General features: G+C 44.0%; 1 protein-coding gene across 1 annotated transcript in view; it reads left to right on the forward strand.

Annotated features, from left to right (window-relative positions):
* Window positions 1-647: 647 nt before the first annotated feature.
* The window catches only part of MARCHF11 (membrane associated ring-CH-type finger 11), a 172,695-nt gene continuing 150,369 nt past the window's right edge, over window positions 648-22,973 (forward strand). The window contains exon 1 of the mRNA XM_086966929.1: window positions 648-1,009. Within this exon, the coding sequence (XP_086823055.1) occupies window positions 743-1,009 (267 nt within the window). The 5' untranslated portion in view covers window positions 648-742. The remainder of the gene's footprint in view (window positions 1,010-22,973) is intronic.

Below are 22,973 nucleotides of genomic sequence, written 5' to 3' on the forward strand. Positions count from 1 at the left end.
ACAGTTTTGTAGTTTAAAACAGCTGCTGTGTTAGAATGGCCTTAGTTAGTATTTGTTATTGTTCTTTGGTGTAGAAATTTGTCAGGTCAAAACATCGTGAATAAAAATGCTATGACATCCCCATGTCATATAGCTAGTGGCTCACGCGCTACTAGTTCGCGTAGCTTGAAGCACGCACGACCATAGTATTTGAGAGGACGGAAAAAAGCCAAACAAAAACATACTCCGGCCGCTTGCGCGCAAGCCCATACGTCATAATGTTTGCAAAGCGGCCTCCAAAGGGAGGCTTGGCCCCGCCAGCACGGCAGTTGGTGAGTCACGACGTTGTAATCACACAAACATTTTAGTCATGACATCGTGGAATTCTTTCGTACAACTTTACTGATCATCGAAAAGCCTAGGTAGGGCCTGGAACGATGCTAGCGCAAACCATGAGGAGTGACGTCCCATTCTTAGGCGGCGTCAAAATAACGACGTCATAAGCACTGCACATGACGCTGCGCGCAAGCGTATGCGTTTCCAGCCAGTAGGCAACATTGGCAGTGGTCGTTCTCCGCCTTTTTCCTTTGACCTGCCCCCGTTATTTGTTGACACGCCTCCTGTCGTTTTTGATTGGCCAGGAGAGTTGACGTTGGCCCCGCCCCCGGGCCGTGGTTGTACCTGCAGCAGTGAGGGTTGCTGCCAGGGCTCTGAGGGCAGCGGCTGCCGCAGCCCCGCCGAGCGCGGCCCCAGCCCCAGCGGCATGAGCGGCCGGCGGGAGTCGTCGCGGCTCGCAGGCCCTGTGAGCCCACTTCCCGAAGCCCCGGGGGAGACAGAGGAGGAGGCGAGTGAGTCCCCGCCACAAGGCTCTTCCTCGTCGGAACCGTTGCTGGCGCCTGAGCTCCAGGGGCAAGAGCCAAGCACAGCTACCTTCCCCGCAGGACCCAAGAATGACACTGACTCCGAGTCAAGCGGCGCCGAATGCTGCCCAACACCCATCTGCAAGATATGCTTCCAGGGAGCCGAACAGGTATGAATGCCCCTCCCTCTGGGGGTTATTGAGGGGAGGAGAGCACCGCCAGTGGCACCCGCCTCACCAGAAAGTCCAACGTCATGGAGTCCCTGAGCCCAAGGTATAGCCCCGGGCACCAGAAAGAGCCCACACAGCTCCAGGGATAATTCTTCAAACCAAAAGAGCCACCCCAGCCCTGGAGCAAATAGGCTACAAAACACCACATCTTTCGCCAACATGCCGGACCCAGTATACCATGGAGATCCTACAAAACCATGGTTTGGTTCATCCCCTCTCCAGATCGTAAAAGAGCGTCTAGCCCAAAGGAGCCTCCCCAGTACCAGAAAGGACCACCCTTAGGGCCAGATCCTCCCGTGATCAGGCCCCTACCACTGCTATTGAATTGCCCTCTAGTTTTTACAGGGGGGCAGAAAAGTCTCCCAGAACCAGGAAGACACCCCCCCCCCCCTTCACTTACCAATGTGTGCCCCCTCCTCATCCCCGCGTCCAAGGGATGCCCTTCAAACACTAAGGCAGCGCAGCATCAGTTATCAGCGAGAGCCCCCCAGCAAGCTGCCCGTGTTCCACTGCATCGGAAGTCTCTGGTGACCCCACCCCAATCTCCGGTCGGGGAGAGTTTATAACACTGGTGAGAGCTTTCTGCTACGCCCCCACCCTGCCCTCCCTTCACCAATACATGGCAATGGCAACTCTCCTTCGCGAACTTCCTAAACCCCAAATACCCCTCGGCGTCCCCTACCAACTCAAAGCACATCCATTCCCTGCCGCCACACAGCTTCAGCACCATGGACAGAAGCTGCGGTTGCCTCGGGAGCTCTCGCATATCTTCGCACTGTCACTTCCTGATCAGCAACAAGTGCGTTTGTAAAAAGCAGATCAGGCACCATTCGAAGCTGCGACTTCCTTATCTGTGCAGAGGGGCCACCCGAACCCACTTGTGAATTTGGCACGTTCATCATTACAGCCTACTGCGTCAGGTGGCGACCCAGCGCATGACCCCGCTGTTCCGACAGCTGCCTTTCTTGAAATGTCAATTTCTTCTCCATGGTTGCGTTTATCTTTTGAAAATCTCATTTTGCGTTCAGTGTGAGCAAAACCAAGAGCTGTGTAGAGAATTTTTGGGCGACATACTTTTTTTACCAATCCAACGTAAAAAAACGCATTGCTTACTAATATGTATGCTATCAGCAAATAAAAAAGAGAGAATGGAATGGAAGTCGCATTCAAGCCATTGACGAGGATGCTTTGCTGAAGCTCGGATAATACAGTGCAGCAAAAGCGTTACTTTTAAATCGCATTAGTGCTTCGCCCAGAACGCTCTTTCTTTACTTTCACTACAATCGTTTTTTTGCACCCAACGTATTTAATTTGCAAATATGAATAGTTATCTCTATGACTGCGTAGACAGCCTGCGCTAAGGTACGTCTTCTTGCCTTTAATCAATCTTTACGTATAGAATAAGTTGGACCCTTACCCGAGGTGGCGGTTTAGTTTGGTGTTGGCTTGATAACGTCTATGTTTTTTTTATAAACAACCTGGTTCAAGCCTAGTTTATCGTGTTAGCATTTAGCATGTTATCCAATATTGTTTTACATATCTTGAAGACAGGCAGTCTCTGATTAGCAGTGTCAGTATTACCAGTTCGTGATTTCCATGGACCTACAGGTGTTCATAGTACTTAGATTGAAGTTGACTTGCCTGCATTCAGAGTAAGACATTTAAAGACCATTTCGTACCTACCCCTTTTGCGCTCTACGGAACAGCTGGGAATGGCAATTTCCAATATTTAAACAGGTTAGGCTACGTTAGGACCCACATAAATTCCAACATTGTTACATTATGCTGTATTTAATCCAGAAAAGCGGCACATTTAAATTATCAGCAATGAAATATATTGACGGTCGCTGCTTTTTGTATTTGTCTCCCAACAGTGTGCGTTTCCAGCTTTTGAGATTTTTACAAACCTCTTTCCAAAATTAAAACCGTTTGCATTATGCGTGAAGTCTGCATGTTATTGATAGTATTTCTTTTATGTTGTATTATTGACAATTGTGTAGCGCCGTGACTGCCATTCATATTGTTCTTTGGTCTCCAGCAGAGACCGGGTTCTATGTCGTCCTGGGATGCGTTGCATGTATTTCTGTTCTGATTGGTCTTTGGTTGGGGAGCACTGTTTTGGTAAAGGAGCTATGAGTGGATGCTTGAATGTTGCCTCGCCTAATGGTTGCAATGATGGACAAGTACCTTCTTTTTCGAAACCATGCAGGCCCCACCAGTGACGTAACGCAAAATGATGGGCACCCTCTGCAGAATGTGAAGAGGGGCCACCGAGTCCCGCATTTATGAAAGATATTCACTGACCTCCGGCTGAATGCCCCTCCCCCTTCCCGAAAAATAAGGGGCCCCTGAACCTTTGCGCCCCCTCCCCTGCACCGCAGGGCCTGCCTCACGCCCCTGGCCGCACCTTTAGAGGTTAGTTTGTAATTGACGAGGTAAGATTTATCAAGGATAACGGGGCATCACGTGACCAACCTGTTGTAGTCGTGTAACTGCTGAAATTCCAGACAACGTTCTTTTCCGGCTCGTGGGCTTGTGTGCCTCTTCACACTGGAAATACTGGTATTTATTGCAACGATTGTTCGAGGTTTACTAAAGTTTGCACGCACACCGAAACGTTTTGAGAGATGGGCAAAGTGGGCTCTGGCCAATGGCCCCAACCATCCAAGGGGCCCCTGATAGAGCCAGCTCTGTTATGAAGAGAATCTTTCCCTGATGACCTTGAATAATTCTTAAACAGATTGTTTTACATACTTTTTCCGTTACAATATTTTTAATGTGGGTGATGAGTGAGAGTCTATTACAGACATTTTGCAGAGAAATGTGTTTGTTTCATGCAACATCCATTAAAAAGTTTCTTTTAGATCAAAACATGAGAAATAGGAGGGGTTCACACGTAACAGAGAATATTTGTAGTGATGTTAGTGTGCTGCTGCTGTGTTACAACATTGAAAACACACATCACTATCCCCTCAGATCATAATTTCAAATATGTTCCGAACAGGGGTCCCCAAAAAATATTTGGCCAAGGCCCCCCCAATCCTTAAGATGTCACTGCACATACAGTTATTACATCACCAACTCTGACCCCAGAGACATTTCCACGGGAAACCTGCAGTCTGCATGGCTTTGTAAAATAAGTGATGTGCTCGAAAACGACTCCACTACATACACAAATCGTTTTTTGGGCCGTAGCATTGGCAATCTTTTTTCCACAAGTGCACACTTATTACTTTTAAACAATTTGAAGTTTACAAGTTAATATATACATTTTCTCTTCACTTTTTTTTGTATTATTCTGGTATTTTTCATTTTGTAAAGCCATATATTTAATGTATATGATATCCTTAATCAAGTTGGTCTGCAACTTACAGTATGCCAAAATTGATGCTAGGATACAATACCAGGGACCCACTTAGATTTATTGAAGCCAGATGATGAGCCCAATGGCTAGTATCATGTTCTTACTCTCGTACGACTGAACGTAATATGGACCGAGTGTGATTGGAGGATATTTCTACTCACTGTCAAGGTAGAAAAAGACACAGATAGAATCCAAGTGATCAGCAGGCAACCTATAGACTCCATGCTCTCTCTTCTTGAAACGGCCGTGATTTTTAAGACATTCTGTAAGTCCAGGTTTACTTTATTCTATTCATAGCCACTTTCCAGTGGTACATTTCCTTCAAAACTGCGAGCTTCCTAATGGCTTCCGCGGCTTAATGTAATCTTCTATAGACCTCAGCGGATGTACTTCTGTGTTCTAGAGCTTTTCGAATGTGACTAATGAGCCCATACTGCCAGTTAATCCTCTCCATCAAACCCCATCAGCTGTTATATGTTGCCTCTATTCACTCTGCCTATTTGGTAATCCATATGTTTAGAAATCAAAATCTTTTGACTGTGATGCCCTCGCACGAGCTTCAGGGAATTATGACTGCTGCATTACAAATATTACATGTTTATTTCTAGCCTGATTCGCTGCTCTGTGGGAAACAAAACCACCTGGAGGGAGAGATTTGATGGTTGGGGAGTTAACATTTACACGGATACATCCATGGAGGGAAACAGTCGATCAGGGTCATTTCTATTGCTCTTATGTTGAATCACCGGGGTCTTAAAGTGAATAGGGAAGGGTAACTAGAGTATGGAACATTTTGTCCTTCCCGCTTATTTTATCCTCTTCATTACTTTCAGATGACAGAATTCCTCACAGATGTAGTTGCCACTTTAGACATTTCGTCGTTGTATCAAATTCTCACAGAGCCCCTGACAGGCTTGTAAACAACACTTGGGCAAAATAAATCCTTACAAGCTTAAACATCTGGATTTTATTTGATCGCAAGTGACACTGTATTTAACTGTCTAGTAAAAAATAAGACGGTCTGGCAGGGTTCAAGTAATATTGTTGCCCCCTTACAGAAGTTGCCATAATGATGATTTTTTTTATAACTGACATAATCTAGCCAATGTTGAAAGCAGTTATTCTGGTTCAAAATGCAGCGAATAACTGGCAACTCGTATAAGAGTGGCTATATTTTAATTTTATTATTTATCAGTAATTGTGCAGTAGGGAGGTATGGTATTTGCTTAGCCACTAATAGGGAACATTTTCAAATGTTTTGTTATTCACCACATGATGCTTTCTCGTGGGTGCCACAACATGTCATCATTCGGGAGAGGGTTCTGGAGTAACACGTTTATTATTTTCATGAATTTTCCTGCTGGACACAGAACCCTGATGATGACAAGGTGACAGGTGTATCAGGAAGAAGTTTGAGATGTACAATATACGCCTCAATAGCTCCTGTGTTGCAAGCGGACTTGCAGCTCCTCAGACCACTCCAGGTCAGCATTACCATCCCAAGACCTCAGACACTAACAGGCCAGCACCCCACTGTCGTTGAAACTAAGAGCTATGCAGAGGTTCACTGGGCAGTAGGTAGAATTAAGCAGTTACGCCAAAGATGGCTTGAATCTTAGAGGGCACATACCATGTTTTGCAGTGGATGCAAGTGACAAGAGGATTTGTTTAGTTTGCTTCCACGTGGCGATTCAGCAGCCTGGTAATGGGCGAACTCGCAGCACAGCAGACAGTAGCGCCTAGAAATGCATCTCGCCAGGCTGCATATTATTTTTTTGTGGTTGGTAGTATAACGCTACTTGGTTAGCATAGCCTTTGTTACGCCTTGACTGTTGGAAATTGGGCTACTGATTGAGGGGGATGAAACCCTACTCAAGCAACAACCTCAATTCCTGTCACGGTGAAGTCACAAGCAAACCACAAATTAACCTGTACTTAACCCTCTGGTAGCTTGGCACAAAGCAGTCCGGCATAACACAGAGGCAATGGGTAAATAATTTATCCAGCACTTCAAACAGTAATAAGGTGAAAACACAAAACAAGAAAAATCCCACACCAATCTAGAAAACTAGAGTGACATTTATTAAATTAGTTGAGACCAAAATGACAAAAATCCAATCAGTAGAACAGGAGGAATGCAACTGTAAAGATTTCAGGTAAAGGAAGCACCTAAAAGCACAAAGGGCTACTCACAACTATTTGGTCATGCCAGACCGGGCAAAGTCACAAGTTCAGACCGGCCACAATAGAGTATGCACCGGATACAGGGACCGGAATATTCCAGCCTAAAGAGCTACCTTCCAAAGTTCAGCATGAAGAGTTCAGTTTGCGGTGGAGGGGGCCGCGAGGAGTAGGAAAAGCGCCGCAGATGGTTGTCAATGTAACCTGAAAAGCAGGCTGGGCATCATGGACAGTCGCCGCTGTAGCTTGAAGATCCTGTTCACCATCTCAGATGGTCATTGCTCATGTTGGCGGTCACTGCAGGCTGTGAATGCTGTAGTGCGAAGTGCAGATCTTCCATTTCCAGATGTCGCTGGAAGTTGATGCGGTGCGAAGAGTCAGGCTGCTGGAACTTGAAGTTGGCAGGTGGCAAGATCTTGGCGCAAACACATTCGTTCGCGAGGAGCCCAGATCTTCAGGATTTCTCCTTTTCTTTGGAGAGGAGCTGAACTGATGCCACACCAATTGTCCAGGGCCTGAGAGGCTCCTCTTAGGGCTCAGGAACTCACTCAATCAGAGGTTAATAGAGCTGAGGGAGGTTCAGTTGCAGATCCTCCAGGCAGCAGGTCCGCTGGGCAATTGCAGGGGGCCTCTGAAGCTTGTTATGTCCGTGTAGCTCAAAAGAGGAGGTCAGTCAGTTGACCCTTGAAGTTACGCCTGGGATAAAATGTGCAGGTCCAGTCTTCTTTCTCAGCAAGCAGAGTAGTAGGGCAGCAGAGTGGTAGTCCTGGCAGCAAAGCAGCACAGCAGTGCATCTTCTGTACCCCCCATAGATCCAGGAGCGTAGTATGGCGTGTGCCTGATGGTTTCCCTTTTCATACATGGTGCCTTCTTTGAAGGAGGATAGGCTCCTGGAGGATTTCCTTTGACGTGCTTGAAGTTTCCTGACTCCCCCACCCTGTTGGCTGCATGAACAATGCAGGGGTGACAAGTCCTTTGTGTGAAGGCAGAGCATAGCCTATTCAGGTGCAAGTGGGCCTGTACCTAGCCCGCCCCCATCCTGCTAGGTGTTGGACCAACCAGGTCCATCTAATCCCTCTGTTGTGTGGCTGTTTGGGAGGAATAAACAATGTCTACCGGTCAGTTAACCCCAGCCCAGAGATCCTGGAGCAGGCACCAAATAGAGCAGGAACATGCTAACTTTCTAAAAGTTTTTAGGACACAAGGGAACCCAGTAGGGGACCTTCGGACCGTGGGTTACTTAACTTATTTCAAAGAACAATGGTCTTAAGGGATCAAGATATAACAAAAAATGGCAATACAGACTACAATGAGTACTATATTTTTTTGAAACACGTCCAGCCGGGCGTAAGTTTATTCAAAAGATAACATGAAGTTGTTGGCCCAAGAGGAGGCCAAAAAATAATGGCAAGATAGGGTACAGTCCTGTACCTATCCCGAGAGGTTTAAGAGAAGATAAACCAGGAAGAGGGAGATAGAAAAAGGAAAACACTTTTCAGGCAAAACAAGAAGTTTTTGAGCCAATTGGTGACTTGTAGTTAAAGTAAATACAAATACAACAAATTCACCATGCAGTGCCAAACATTTCATATGACCATATTAAATAATATGCTACACTGCTTATTGCGTCGACGTTTCGATCCCTAAGGGCTCATAGTACAATGGGATCATCATCAGGACTATTTTTATAGTTATTGCCTGCAATACATAAAGCCTGTAGAAAGGAAGGGGGAGATAAAAGACAATTTTTAGGCCTAGGCCTACAGCAACGAAAAATCAGACAATACTTGACAGGGCACAATTAAAAGTTTAAAAGCGGTCATTATTTGGGCTCGCCGGTTTTTTGCTAGTGTGTTTGTGATTTTAAGGAAAAACATTTTGTGCCGGTGAAAACGTGCGGAAAAACGGCGCAGTGACATCGGTGTCATTCATCAAGACTCGTGCTGTATCGACGGTGACATTAGGGTCGCTTTTGTTACATTGTCATGGTTTGTGAATAAGTGACATAGTGAGTGAAACAGTGCCTAACAGCATCTACCATTAAGGATTATGCATGCTTAGGGGGTTGTGCAATCTAGGTTGTTTGCGCCCCCACGGGAATTGCTGAGCTAAAATCAACGCCTTTGTATAAAGGTGTTGCACCGGAAAAACAAGATGTATTACCCGGTATGCAATGTCAATTGCAAGGAAGTATTAGAGTAAATGAACCATTATACATTATGGAAGCATCGGCAGCAAGCAGGAAGCTTACCTACCAAATGATGTTGACTAATGAGGCCTGGAGAGATAACCTGTAATTGGTTGTGGCAGCGAGGTTCCCTCTGATGGATCCTCGTGGTTGCTGGGGGTTAAATGTAAAGGATAAGTGGCGCAGCTCCACTTTTGGGAGTAATACTACTTTTCGTTTTGGGCTGGCTTACCTAGCTACATGTGTTGTAGCAGGGCATCGGATGGTCTCTGTTTTCGGTGGGCTTGGAGTCAGACCGTTCTTTTTACTGGGGATAAAAATTAGCGTGATAAGGTGTCGGGCTTCGAGAATGGCGGATTATTGCAACCATCGGTATTTAAACCGTGGGCTTACCTTGCTTCCAGTTGAAAAGCAATGGAGGGTTAGGGCGAAGCTCAATCGGCTTTGGCCCCTTCTTGGTTACAGCGCGAGTCCGCTGTATGTAGACCCTCAATGCCAGGCTAGTAGGGATGGTAGAGATTCTCAAAACGTTCAGTGGCTGGGAAAATAGAATTAATGACTGGATCAGAGGTCGGGCTCCGTGGGTGGCGGAGTTTTACGATTAACGGCTTTTACAGGGGCTTACCTTGCTTTCCGATGAAAGCAGCGGCGGGTGGGGCGACGCACGATCTGCTTCTGCCCCCTTCTCAGTTGCAGCGCAGGTCCGCTGTATGTGGAACCCACGTTGGACAGGCTTATGGGGTGGTTAGTAGAAATTAAAGAGAGACTTATTCCAGGAATGTGGCGATGGCAGCCATCTTGGAGTGGTTTTCAAGTCAATGTCGGTTCACTAATGTGCGGCAGACATCTTGGAATGGTTTAGGAGGAGCGTGATCCAATGCTTGCGATTTACCCGCTGATTATATCAGAGTTTAGAGGAGTGATATATACAAAGTTTACACATGGAGCATTATGGCATGCAGTGCTGCTAGGAAAGTGGAGTGAATTATATTAATGGAACAGGCGAGTGGTGCTGACCGACCATGCTTTGCATACATACACATCTGGGTTAATATAGTGACAACGTCAAAATTCAGATGTTCAATTCAAAAACATTATCTGCAATGTAGGACTGTATACAGTTACTTAGAGAAGTGATGTCCAATCCTCTGTTCGATTAAGTCCCTTGTGAATAGAGTCCAGTAGGATTATACATTTGAGCTCTTCTTTGTTCAGTAGGTGGGGCATGCTGCCCCCTCTGGGTGGGAGCTTTAGTGATTTCAGTATAGTCCAGCGAATGTCATCTTCATTATGGTTGAATTCCTCGAAGTGTTCCACCAGTGGGGCGTTAGGTGTGCGGCATCTGATGCGGCTCCTATGTTGGCATATCCTGGTTTTGATTTTCTGAGCAGTCTGTCCTACATAGTTTTTCTTACACGGGCATTGGATCAGATAAATCACATTGGTGGTGTTACAATTTGTTAGTGTAGTGCATGTGAAAGTGACCTTGTCAAATACAAAACTTTTCCCTTCAATTGTGAAATTGCAAACTACACAACCACCGCATTTAACATGTCCGACTGTGGGGGACAGACCCCAAGCGGATTCCAGAGTGGAGGAGTTGCTAGGGCTAGGAAGGGCAGCACGGACCAAATGGTCCTTAAGGTTCCTACTCTTTTTGAATGCAAAAAGTGGGCGTTCCAAGTCTAGGATTCCTGCATTTATTACAGGCCAGTGTTTCAGAATCATTTTCCTTATATTATTGGAAATGGGAGAGAATGTTGTGACACAAGCTATTCTGTCCTGTTTAGTTTTCTGGTTAGGGACAAGAAGTGTCTCTCGTGGGCGATACCACGCTCTTTTGAGTGCATTTTTAACAATCTTTCCTGGATATCCCCTATTTTTCAGTTTGTTCGATAAGATGGTGCTTTCAAGGAAGTAGTCTTCCTTGCGGGAACAATTGCGCCTGATGCGTAGGAATTGGGAGAAAGGTAAGGAGTCCCTCAATGCCCTAGGGTGGTTACTTGAGTATTCCAACAAGGTATTTCTCTCTGTGGGCTTCCTGTAAAGTTTTGTGAACAGCTCACCATCCTGATGTAATATTGTCAGGTCAAGAAAGTTAATGGACTCTTTGTCAGAGGTATGGGTGAATTTAAGACCCATGCAATTGTTATTCATCCAGTGTAAGAATTGGGAAAGCACATCGATGTCTAATCTCCATAGCATGAAGATGTCATCGATGTACCTCCGCCACATAATGACACCGGAGAAAAAGGGGTTGGAAGGTACAAGGATGGTTAATCTCTCCAACTCGTCCATGAACAACACGGCTTAGTTCGGAGCAAAAATAGCTCCCATGGAGGTCCCCTTGACTTGTTGGTAAAATAGGCCTTGGACCGCTTTTAAACTTTTAATTGTGCCCTGTCAAGTATTGTCTGATTTTTCGTTGCTGTAGGCCTAGGCCTAAAAATTGTCTTTTATCTCCCCCTTCCTTTCTACAGGCTTTATGTATTGCAGGCAATAACTATAAAAATAGTCCTGATGATGATCCCATTGTACTATGAGCCCTTAGGGATCGAAACGTCGACGCAATAAGCAGTGTAGCATATTATTTAATATGGTCATATGAAATGTTTGGCACTGCATGGTGAATTTGTTGTATTTGTATTTACTTTAACTACAAGTCACCAATTGGCTCAAAAACTTCTTGTTTTGCCTGAAAAGTGTTTTCCTTTTTCTATCTCCCTCTTCCTGGTTTATCTTCTCTTAAACCTCTCGGGATAGGTACAGGACTGTACCCTATCTTGCCATTATTTTTTGGCCTCCTCTTGGGCCAACAACTTCATGTTATCTTTTGAATAAACTTACGCCCGGCTGGACGTGTTTCAAAAAAATATAGTACTCATTGTAGTCTGTATTGCCATTTTTTGTTATATCTTGATCCCTTAGGACCATTGTTCTTTGAAATAAGTTAAGTAACCCACGGTCCGAAGGTCCCCTACTGGGTTCCCTTGTGTCCTAAAAACGATTTGAGCGCAAACGCTGGTTTGCAAGGTCTCCAATCCTGTCCAAACTAATTAGTTTGGGTCCCCTAGTACCTAGTACTTTTTACCCCACTGTTTCTACCTCTATTCCACACGGGCTATCCTCACTCTTCCCCTTTGTTTCTTTTCCTATTTTTTGACAGGGTTACTATGTCAAATCATGCCCCGTTATACACAGATGACTACTTAAAACATTTATGTTCACGTCCATCACTACTTTCTGACAATGCAGACATTTCCAACCAAGTTAACAACTCACTCCCAGAACAGCTTGAAAAATTGAGGAAAAAACAAGTCCGCCTACAGCTGATGATTTTAATGTTAACTGACTATCTTAAAGCAGAGGTAATCCCTGTGGGCTTACAAGTCCGGAATGTACCAGGTATCTTCACGGACAATCCAAAATATATAACAGGATTTAGTTATATAGGTACCACCTGCTCCCGCCATTGGCTGGCACTAGGGATAGACACAGCCTCCGAAACTCTAAAAACATTGGAGACAGAAATTGAAGAAATCTTGAAACAACTTGAGGCTCCTGACAACATTGCCGACAGTAAAAAGCTAATAGAACAAGTAGACAAAACCGTAGCAGAGTTCTATAGGATTGAGCAAAATAAGAAATCAAATAAAATTAAAAAGGACATAAAAACCTATAATATTGAAACAACCTATCCCTATTTACAAAAAGATTTTTACACCACTAAAGCATACAGCAACCCCCAACAAAACAGACCTTGGGGTAGATTCAACAGGAGACAGAACCTGGTCGGTTTTTCCGATACTTCTGCCGAATCTTCTGATAATTCAGACGCAGGCGAAGGCCCAAGTACATCAAGACGAGGTGGTACATATCAGAATCAGAATTCTTTTTTAGCCAAAGGCCAGCAAGAACCACCACAGCGAGGGAAAGTAAAAAAACCCCAGAGATGGGTAAACCCACCCGGGGAAAGGAGGACCAGGAACAATTACTACCAATGGTAATACAGCCTAGCCCCATAACAGAGACTATTCCTATCTTTAATCTTTCCACTCATGTGCTTGCACATGACGAACTCTCCCTCCTGAAAAAAGGCCTTACTTTTGTCCCAACTGTGGCCCCTAATTTTATGGAATTGCACACCGAACTCCTAAGATTCTTTAGAAGAATACGCCTTAAAGCATTTTTTCAAATCCATCCCTCTCCCGAGATAAATGCTCAAACTCCCTTTCGGCCACCATCTACCTTTCTACCATCAGCCAATATGATCCCATCTGAGGTCACTACATTTGAGAAATTGATCCTCAAGGACCTAACGCACCTAAAAGGACAAAAAAAGTTTGTACCATATAACATCACCCTTAAAGAGAAAGAATCCATTGCCTCCCTAAAAAACAATGACTCCATCGTGATAAAAAGTGCTGATAAAGGTGGCGGCATTGTTATACAGGAGTTAGACTCCTACACAGCTGAAATTCAGAGGCAGCTAGGAAACAAAGACCACTATCTCAGACTAGCATCCAACCCAACCAAAGCCATCCAAGAAATAATACTGAAAATAACAACTGAGGCATTGCATGAGGGTTTTCTGACCAAAAAAGAATTTAACTACCTTAATGTAAAAAACCCAAGATTACCGGTAATATACACCCTACCTAAGATTCACAAGAATCTGAATGCTCCGCCTGGCCGCCCAATCGTGTCAGCATGTGGCTCAATATTGGAGCCCCTAGGAGCTTTTGTTGACTTCTTTATCAAAGAATTTGTCCCTCAAACATTCTGCTATGTGCGAGACTCCATGGCCATGATCAATCTGATTGAACACCACCCCTTCAATCCCACCTCTGATACACTCTGCACCATGGACGTGGAATCATTATATACGAATATCCCACAAACAGCAGCCCTACTTGTTATACAACGGACCTTGGACAATCGTCCTCGTCCCCATGCCATTCCTACATCGTTTATCTGTAAACTTTTGGAAATATGCCTGACTAAAAATTTCTTCACCTTCCAAGGCCTATTTTACCAACAAGTCAAGGGGACCTCCATGGGAGCTATTTTTGCTCCGAACCTAGCCGTGTTGTTCATGGACGAGTTGGAGAGATTAACCATCCTTGTACCTTCCAACCCCTTTTTCTCCGGTGTCATTATGTGGCGGAGGTACATCGATGACATCTTCATGCTATGGAGATTAGACATCGATGTGCTTTCCCAATTCTTACACTGGATGAATAACAATTGCATGGGTCTTAAATTCACCCATACCTCTGACAAAGAGTCCATTAACTTTCTTGACCTGACAATATTACATCAGGATGGTGAGCTGTTCACAAAACTTTACAGGAAGCCCACAGAGAGAAATACCTTGTTGGAATACTCAAGTAACCACCCTAGGGCATTGAGGGACTCCTTACCTTTCTCCCAATTCCTACGCATCAGGCGCAATTGTTCCCGCAAGGAAGACTACTTCCTTGAAAGCACCATCTTATCGAACAAACTGAAAAATAGGGGATATCCAGGAAAGATTGTTAAAAATGCACTCAAAAGAGCGTGGTATCGCCCACGAGAGACACTTCTTGTCCCTAACCAGAAAACTAAACAGGACAGAATAGCTTGTGTCACAACATTCTCTCCCATTTCCAATAATATAAGGAAAATGATTCTGAAACACTGGCCTGTAATAAATGCAGGAATCCTAGACTTGGAACGCCCACTTTTTGCATTCAAAAAGAGTAGGAACCTTAAGGACCATTTGGTCCGTGCTGCCCTTCCTAGCCCTAGCAACTCCTCCACTCTGGAATCCGCTTGGGGTCTGTCCCCCACAGTCGGACATGTTAAATGCGGTGGTTGTGTAGTTTGCAATTTCACAATTGAAGGGAAAAGTTTTGTATTTGACAAGGTCACTTTCACATGCACTACACTAACAAATTGTAACACCACCAATGTGATTTATCTGATCCAATGCCCGTGTAAGAAAAACTATGTAGGACAGACTGCTCAGAAAATCAAAACCAGGATATGCCAACATAGGAGCCGCACACCTAACGCCCCACTGGTGGAACACTTCGAGGAATTCAACCATAATGAAGATGACATTCGCTGGACTATACTGAAATCACTAAAGCTCCCACCCAGAGGGGGCAGCATGCCCCACCTACTGAACAAAGAAGAGCTCAAATGTATAATCCTACTGGACTCTATTCACAAGGGACTTAATCGAACAGAGGATTGGACATCACTTCTCTAAGTAACTGTATACAGTCCTACATTGCAGATAATGTTTTTGAATTGAACATCTGAATTTTGACGTTGTCACTATATTAACCCAGATGTGTATGTATGCAAAGCATGGTCGGTCAGCACCACTCGCCTGTTCCATTAATATAATTCACTCCACTTTCCTAGCAGCACTGCATGCCATAATGCTCCATGTGTAAACTTTGTATATATCACTCCTCTAAACTCTGATATAATCAGCGGGTAAATCGCAAGCATTGGATCACGCTCCTCCTAAACCATTCCAAGATGTCTGCCGCACATTAGTGAACCGACATTGACTTGAAAACCACTCCAAGATGGCTGCCATCGCCACATTCCTGGAATAAGTCTCTCTTTAATTTCTACTAACCACCCCATAAGCCTGTCCAACGTGGGTTCCACATACAGCGGACCTGCGCTGCAACTGAGAAGGGGGCAGAAGCAGATCGTGCGTCGCCCCACCCGCCGCTGCTTTCATCGGAAAGCAAGGTAAGCCCCTGTAAAAGCCGTTAATCGTAAAACTCCGCCACCCACGGAGCCCGACCTCTGATCCAGTCATTAATTCTATTTTCCCAGCCACTGAACGTTTTGAGAATCTCTACCATCCCTACTAGCCTGGCATTGAGGGTCTACATACAGCGGACTCGCGCTGTAACCAAGAAGGGGCCAAAGCCGATTGAGCTTCGCCCTAACCCTCCATTGCTTTTCAACTGGAAGCAAGGTAAGCCCACGGTTTAAATACCGATGGTTGCAATAATCCGCCATTCTCGAAGCCCGACACCTTATCACGCTAATTTTTATCCCCAGTAAAAAGAACGGTCTGACTCCAAGCCCACCGAAAACAGAGACCATCCGATGCCCTGCTACAACACATGTAGCTAGGTAAGCCAGCCCAAAACGAAAAGTAGTATTACTCCCAAAAGTGGAGCTGCGCCACTTATCCTTTACATTTAACCCCCAGCAACCACGAGGATCCATCAGAGGGAACCTCGCTGCCACAACCAATTACAGGTTATCTCTCCAGGCCTCATTAGTCAACATCATTTGGTAGGTAAGCTTCCTGCTTGCTGCCGATGCTTCCATAATGTATAATGGTTCATTTACTCTAATACTTCCTTGCAATTGACATTGCATACCGGGTAATACATCTTGTTTTTCCGGTGCAACACCTTTATACAAAGGCGTTGATTTTAGCTCAGCAATTCCCGTGGGGGCGCAAACAACCTAGATTGCACAACCCCCTAAGCATGCATAATCCTTAATGCTAGATGCTGTTAGGCACTGTTTCACTCACTATGTCACTTATTCACAAACCATGACAATGTAACAAAAGCGACCCTAATGTCACCGTCGATACAGCACGAGTCTTGATGAATGACACCGATGTCACTGCGCCGTTTTTCCGCACGTTTTCACCGGCACAAAATGTTTTTCCTTAAAATCACAAACACACTAGCAAAAAACCGGCGAGCCCAAATAATGACCGCTTTTAAACTTTTAATTGTGCCCTGTCAAGTATTGTCTGATTTTTCGTTGCTGTAGGCCTAGGCCTAAAAATTGTCTTTTATCTCCCCCTTCCTTTCTACAGGCTTTATGTATTGCAGGCAATAACTATAAAAATAGTCCTGATGATGATCCCATTGTACTATGAGCCCTTAGGGATCGAAACGTCGACGCAATAAGCAGTGTAGCATATTATTTAATATGGTCATATGAAATGTTTGGCACTGCATGGTGAATTTGTTGTATTTGTATTTACTTTAACTACAAGTCACCAATTGGCTCAAAAACTTCTTGTTTTGCCTGAAAAGTGTTTTCCTTTTTCTATCTCCCTCTTCCTGGTTTATCTTCTCTTAAACCTCTCGGGATAGGTACAGGACTGTACCCTATCTTGCCATTATTTTTTGGCCTCCTCTTGGGCCAACAACTTCATGTTATCTTTTGAATAAACTTACGCCCGGCTGGACGTGTTTCAAAAAAATATAGTACTCATTGTAGTCTGTATTGCCATTTTTTGTTATATCTTGATCCCTTAGGACCATTGTTCTTTGAAATAACTTTCTAAAAGTGGCATTTTAGAAATTGTAACTTAAAATCTGTCTTTGCCATCAAAGAGGATTTTTAATTACAATTTCTCAGACATCAAACACGAAAAGTCTACTTATTCCCAATCAAACGTTTCCACTTATTAAATGTAATAAGGAAGCCAAATGTTAGCCTATGGGAGAGGTATACCTCACAGTAGCAAATATTTTAGGAGTTTTTCACTACAATACATGTAAAGCTAAAAGGACAAGTCCAACTTTTTAAATACATTGCACCCTGCCTTATAGGCTGGTTAGGGCCTATGCTAGGGGTGACATATACGTATTAAAAAGGAAGGTTTAGGCCTGGTAAAGGTTCATTTTGCCCTGCTGAAAGAGCAGTTTAATAGTTTAATACTGCACACATGATATACCACTTTGCAAGGGACTTCTAAGTAAATTAAATGTGTGAATCAGGTGTTTTACCATGATTAAAGAAAAGAGCACAAGCCCTTTAGCTCTGGCTAGCAGTGGCAAAGTGCATAGAGTGCACTATTTTGTTTGATCTCCTAACCTACATTTTTGATCAATGTATAATAAAAATGTAGTCCACATATAGAGTACACATGACCCCTGACTTGCCTCTTAGTTAACTGATAGCACTGTCATCAGGGCGGGGCAGGAATCTTTCTTAGTTGTATTTAAAAACTCTTGTGTTTAACAATATATATAACTTAAGCGTGATGTGGCAGCACACTGTCATTTACAGACAGACATTTTCCATTTTTGAAATAATTGTACAGTTCATTTATAAATCTAGTGTGCCCAGCACAATTGTCCACTATTCACTTTACGAAATCCTCTAACTATTCAGTCAGAGGAAAAAAACACCAATCTCCAGGATAAAATAAGCAGCAATTTACAAGAAGACATATGCTGACTTTGACCCCTGTCTTTGAACGCATATTAAATGTGAAAAGATAAAAGCAAGATTTAAAGGCACCTTTTTTGCTCATTTACTTTATTAGTGAACAAAACACTTGTTCGTTGCCAGCTCAAGCTCTTTCTTTTTGCATAGCACTCTCTCCAGACCAGGCCAGAAGGCCCTAAAAATAGTTTGCTCTGATAAAATGTGGCTTGTAATACTGAGTGAGCGAGTAGATTTCTCGAGGCCTGCAATCTTCATCACAGTTTTAAATCAGTGCTCAATTTCAACATCTCACTTTACTGAAGATAACTTGAAAACTAAAGTAACTAAACATGTCACCTTTCTCAGCCGGATTAAGGAGGAACAACAACATCGGCGATGTTTAAGCCCTATCATTATCACCTCTAGTTATCACGTTATGCCAAGTGTTGACTGCCTCTCCCATCACCCTTATTTATTCAGGGGAACATCACAAGGAGGATCCTTTGGAACTCAAATCAAGCATTTGACATTTGTTCCCGGCCTTTTCCCCTGGTTGCTCCCACATTTGGTCTCCAGGAAGTCTTGGATAGAGGTAACTGGGTGAACATGTTACCGTTATCACCCTTTATTACTCTCAGCTTTGCTGTATTCACAAGAGAAGGTACCACATTTAGTTTTATAAGGTCTCTCTTACTTCCTATAGTCTCCACATTATCATCCTGCTCAAGTTAGGGAATACACACATTTTTGTTTTTTACACCTCGGAATTGAAGATTCCGCTGTCTTGCAGCACCCTGAGTGACTGTTTCCCTTTAAGCCAGACTACTCAACCCCACAAGGCTTGTGCCTGCTCCGTTTGTCTCAGACATATTCCAATCTGTTCTTCTCGTGGGAATTCTCTCCACGCTTATAATGGGTATCTCAGCCTCTGTCGTTGCTTGCAGGACATTTCCTCGCAGGGTAGAAAGTAGCAGGGCTTCTATATCTTCCAACTCAGAGTGTAGGCAATGCCAACACTGATTCGAGCAGCTCTTATTCTATTCTAAGGGCTTTCTATCTCCGACTCCATTTTGAACAGGATTTCCAGCATTTCCTTGCAATGTCTTACCCTGGCATTTCCTATTTTGACACACCTTCCTCTGGGTCTCTCACACAGCAAGATTTTGGTCCAGCATTGTGAATCTGTTCCGCTTATATATGTCGCAATGTGAGGTCCCCCAGACAAACCTTTGTCTTTTATCTTTGGTCTTCTATGGACACCAAAAAATGAGTGTTCTCATCTCCATCTTAACTATTCTTTGGTGTACTCTGGACACTGAAATATTAGTGTCCTCAAAGTGCCCCAAATAAGGGCCCCCCTCTGCGTAAGTTGTGCTTCCCTCTGGCTCCCTTCCTCCCGTTTAGTTTTATTCAGAACATCAGTAGAGGAGCAATGTTGCTTGAAGAAATTCTGTTTTTGCTTTGAGGCATTTTGGCCTCTGCTTTTTGGGTGGCATACTTATCCCTCTTGGCCAGTGGGCCACCCTTGGAGTGTTACCTTAGACTCAGCATCTGGGATTCCCAGGGAGCACCTCTTTCACCATCTCAAAGGCAGCCCTGTGCTGATTCACAACAGTTAGCAGTTCCTCCTTCACTGCCCGCAGGGCCCTATATCTTTTCCCTGGGGTGAAGGAGGTAGGTGTGCACTTCTTGTGCTTTCCATAACCACGCTAGGCATTCTAAGGCTGGTGTGTCCTGACAGCGCCAGTTCAGAGCAGGAAACTCTGAGATATAGTGTCCTCACCAGTTGCCTCCTCGCTCGCCAATTTCTACAGGTTAGGAAAATACATGGCCTGACCTCAATGTTTTTAAGTCCCATTTGGGCCATTTGCTCATCTTGCAGTCCCTTTTGGCACCACCTTAAAGTGAACAGCTGTTACTAGCCTTACAACTTCTCTATTTATAGCCACCAGGGAGCAGACCCAGAACATTACATTGCTTCTCAATGCATGCCACAAGTACAGGGTCCACCCACCCCTGGCTCCACCATCAAGGTCAGATTGGCCCATAGGGCATTAAAGCAGTGCCTAAAGGGCTGGTCTGATGGATCAGAGTGTGGGTCGTTTTTTTGAGGTTTGTGAGACAATTGTATGGTCTGGTGGCCTGAGGTTTCCTGGTAATTTCCCCATTATTACAGCAAACATTTCCTTCATCAGGTACAAATGTAAGCAGTCTTCCACACCTTGCAAAACACCTATATAACATGTTTAAATCTGCCTTATTTGCAAATATGGGCCACTTTTTCTAGCTATCGAAGTCGCTAAAGGGAGCAACTTTTATTTTCTATTTTCTGTCCCAGTTCGACACAGTCCACCGTACCCTCTAAATCATGGGTACTAACAAACTTTCTCTCGGGGGCCAAATTTACAGTGTGGTTTGAGGCCGAGGGCCGCACTGGTGGGGGTGGGGCCAGAGGGGGGGGGGGGGGGGGGGGGGGGTGGGTCTAGAGCAAAATAAAAACTGTGACCATGAGTTTGAACACAGGTCTCTGCATCGGACGCCTTCGTCCACTGAGCCACTTGACCCGGCGCGCACACACACACATGCGCACACGCACACACACACACACACACACCTCTCTCTCTCTCTCTTTCACCCGCTGTCACCCTCACTCTGACTGGCTCTCTCTCCCTGTCTCACTCCCTCTCTCTCACACCCTCTGTCACCCTCACTCTGACAGTCTCCCTCCCTCCCTCTGTCTCTCTCCCTCCGTCTCCCTCTCTCCCTCTATCTGTCTCTCTCCCTCCCTCTGTCTCCCTCCCTCCCTCTGTCTCCCTCCCTCCCTCTGTCTTCCTCCCTCTCTCTGTCTCCCTCCCTCTCTCTGTCACCCTCCCTCTCTCTGTCTCCCTCTGTCAGTCACCCTCTTTCAACCTCCCTCTGTCTCCCTCCCTGTCTCCCTCACTCTGTCTCCTTCCCTCTCTCTGTCTCCTTCCCTCTCTCTGTCTCCTTCCCTCTCTGTCTCCTTCCCTCTTTCTGTCTCCTTCCATCTGTCTCCTTCCCTCTGTCTCCCTCCCTCCGTCTACCTCTCTCTGTCTCCCTCCCTCTGTTTCCCTCCCTCTGTCTCCCTCTCAGTCTGTCTCCCTCCCTCTGTCTCCCTCTCCCTCTGTCTCCCTTCCCCTCTGTCTCCCTTCCCCTCTGTCTCCCTCCCTCTGTATCCCTCCCTCTGTTTCCCTCCCTCTGTCTCCTTGCCACTGTCTCCCTCTTTCTCTCTCCCTCTGTCTCCCTCCCTCTCTGTCTCCCTCCCCCTATCTCCCGCCCTCTGTTTCCCTCCCTCTGTCTTCCCCTCCCTCCTTCTGTCTGCCCTCCCTCCTTCTGTCTCCCTCCGTCTCCCTCCCTCCGTCTCCCTCCGCTCTGTCTCCCTCCCTCTCTGTCTCCATTTATAGACTTCTGTCTAGTAAACCTTTATGTAAAGACAGTACACTTCTAAATGATAGCCCTTCAGGAAGTGATCCTGTATTGAAGGAGATAGGAGAGGGACTTTCTCAGTTTTATCTTCTTTTGTGGCAAGCAAACGTATTCCCAATTTAGTCTTGCGTTGCGGAATAATGTCAACTACATGGACGTTTACAAATTGTTTGACGGTAGTTGCGGCACATTTACATTGTGAAAGGGCTCATGTATATCATAAGTCTATAATTAGATGGCTGGTGTAGGAGAGCACAGCTCAAAAATACCATTTACTGGCTCAAAAACTTTGCTACTCAATCTTTGTTTTAATACCATGGTCAAAAAGTCGGATCACTGACATAATATCAAGGGACATAATATCGACTACCTAAAATATCGGCGACAAAATATTGACAGAGAGAATATCGACTTTGTATCTACAAACAGGTAAGTACAAAAATATTGAGTAAAAAATATCGTTTACTAAAATATAGTTTGTAAAAATATCGACTTTAGTAAAAACAATGTTAAATTAAATTAATATTAAAAATTATTTACTAAAATATACTTAAAAATACTTACATTAACTTATAATAATTAAATAATTAATTAAAGTTATAAAAAAAATTACAATCATATTTGTTAAAACATATATATATAGTAACATAATATAATTAAAAAAATATCCAATATTATTACCGTACGATCGCGGAAGTGTAAAATTACTATTCCCACTCCAAAGAGTGCAACAGTAGATAAGGCGTTGGATAGCGTAGGGGTAAAAATTACTATTCCCACTCCAGAGAGTGCAACAGTAGGGAAAGGGTTGGATAGCGTAGGGGTAAAAATTACTATTCCCACTCCAGAGAGTGCAACAGTAGGGAAAGCGTTGGATAGCGTAGGGGTAAAATTTACTATTCCCACTCCAGAGAGTGCAAAAGTAGGGAAAGCGTTGGATAGCGTAAGGGTAAAAATTACTATTCCCACTCCCGAGAGTGCAACAGTAGGGAAAGCGTTGGATAGCGTAGGGGTAAAATTTACTATTCCCACTCCAGAGAGTACAACAGTAGGGAAAGCGTTGGATAGCGTAGGGGTAAAAATTACTATTCCCACTCCAAAGAGTGCAACAAATCCAATAAATACATTTACATATTTAATTAATTATAAATAAATTACTTCCCACCCTACTCCCCTATAAACCCACAACCCGCCACAAAAATAAAATTAATTAAATTAACATAATTATCAATTAAATAAAATTAATTGGCAATTAAAATAAAATTAATTACAAAATAAAAATTAATGAACAATTAATTATAAACAAATACCAATAAATAAATTTACATATTTAATTATTTACAATGAAATTACTTCCCACCCTATTCCCCTATAAACCCACAACCCGCTACAAAAATTACATTAATTAAATTGACATAATTATCAATTAATCAATTAAATAAATTTAATTGGCAATTAAAATTTAATTAATTACAAAATAAAAATTAACAATTAATTATAAACAAATACCAATAAATACATTTACA

This window comes from Lissotriton vulgaris, chromosome 4_1 (genome assembly GCF_964263255.1).
Source record: "Lissotriton vulgaris chromosome 4_1, aLisVul1.2, whole genome shotgun sequence".
NCBI classification, from domain to species: Eukaryota; Metazoa; Chordata; class Amphibia; order Caudata; family Salamandridae; genus Lissotriton; species Lissotriton vulgaris.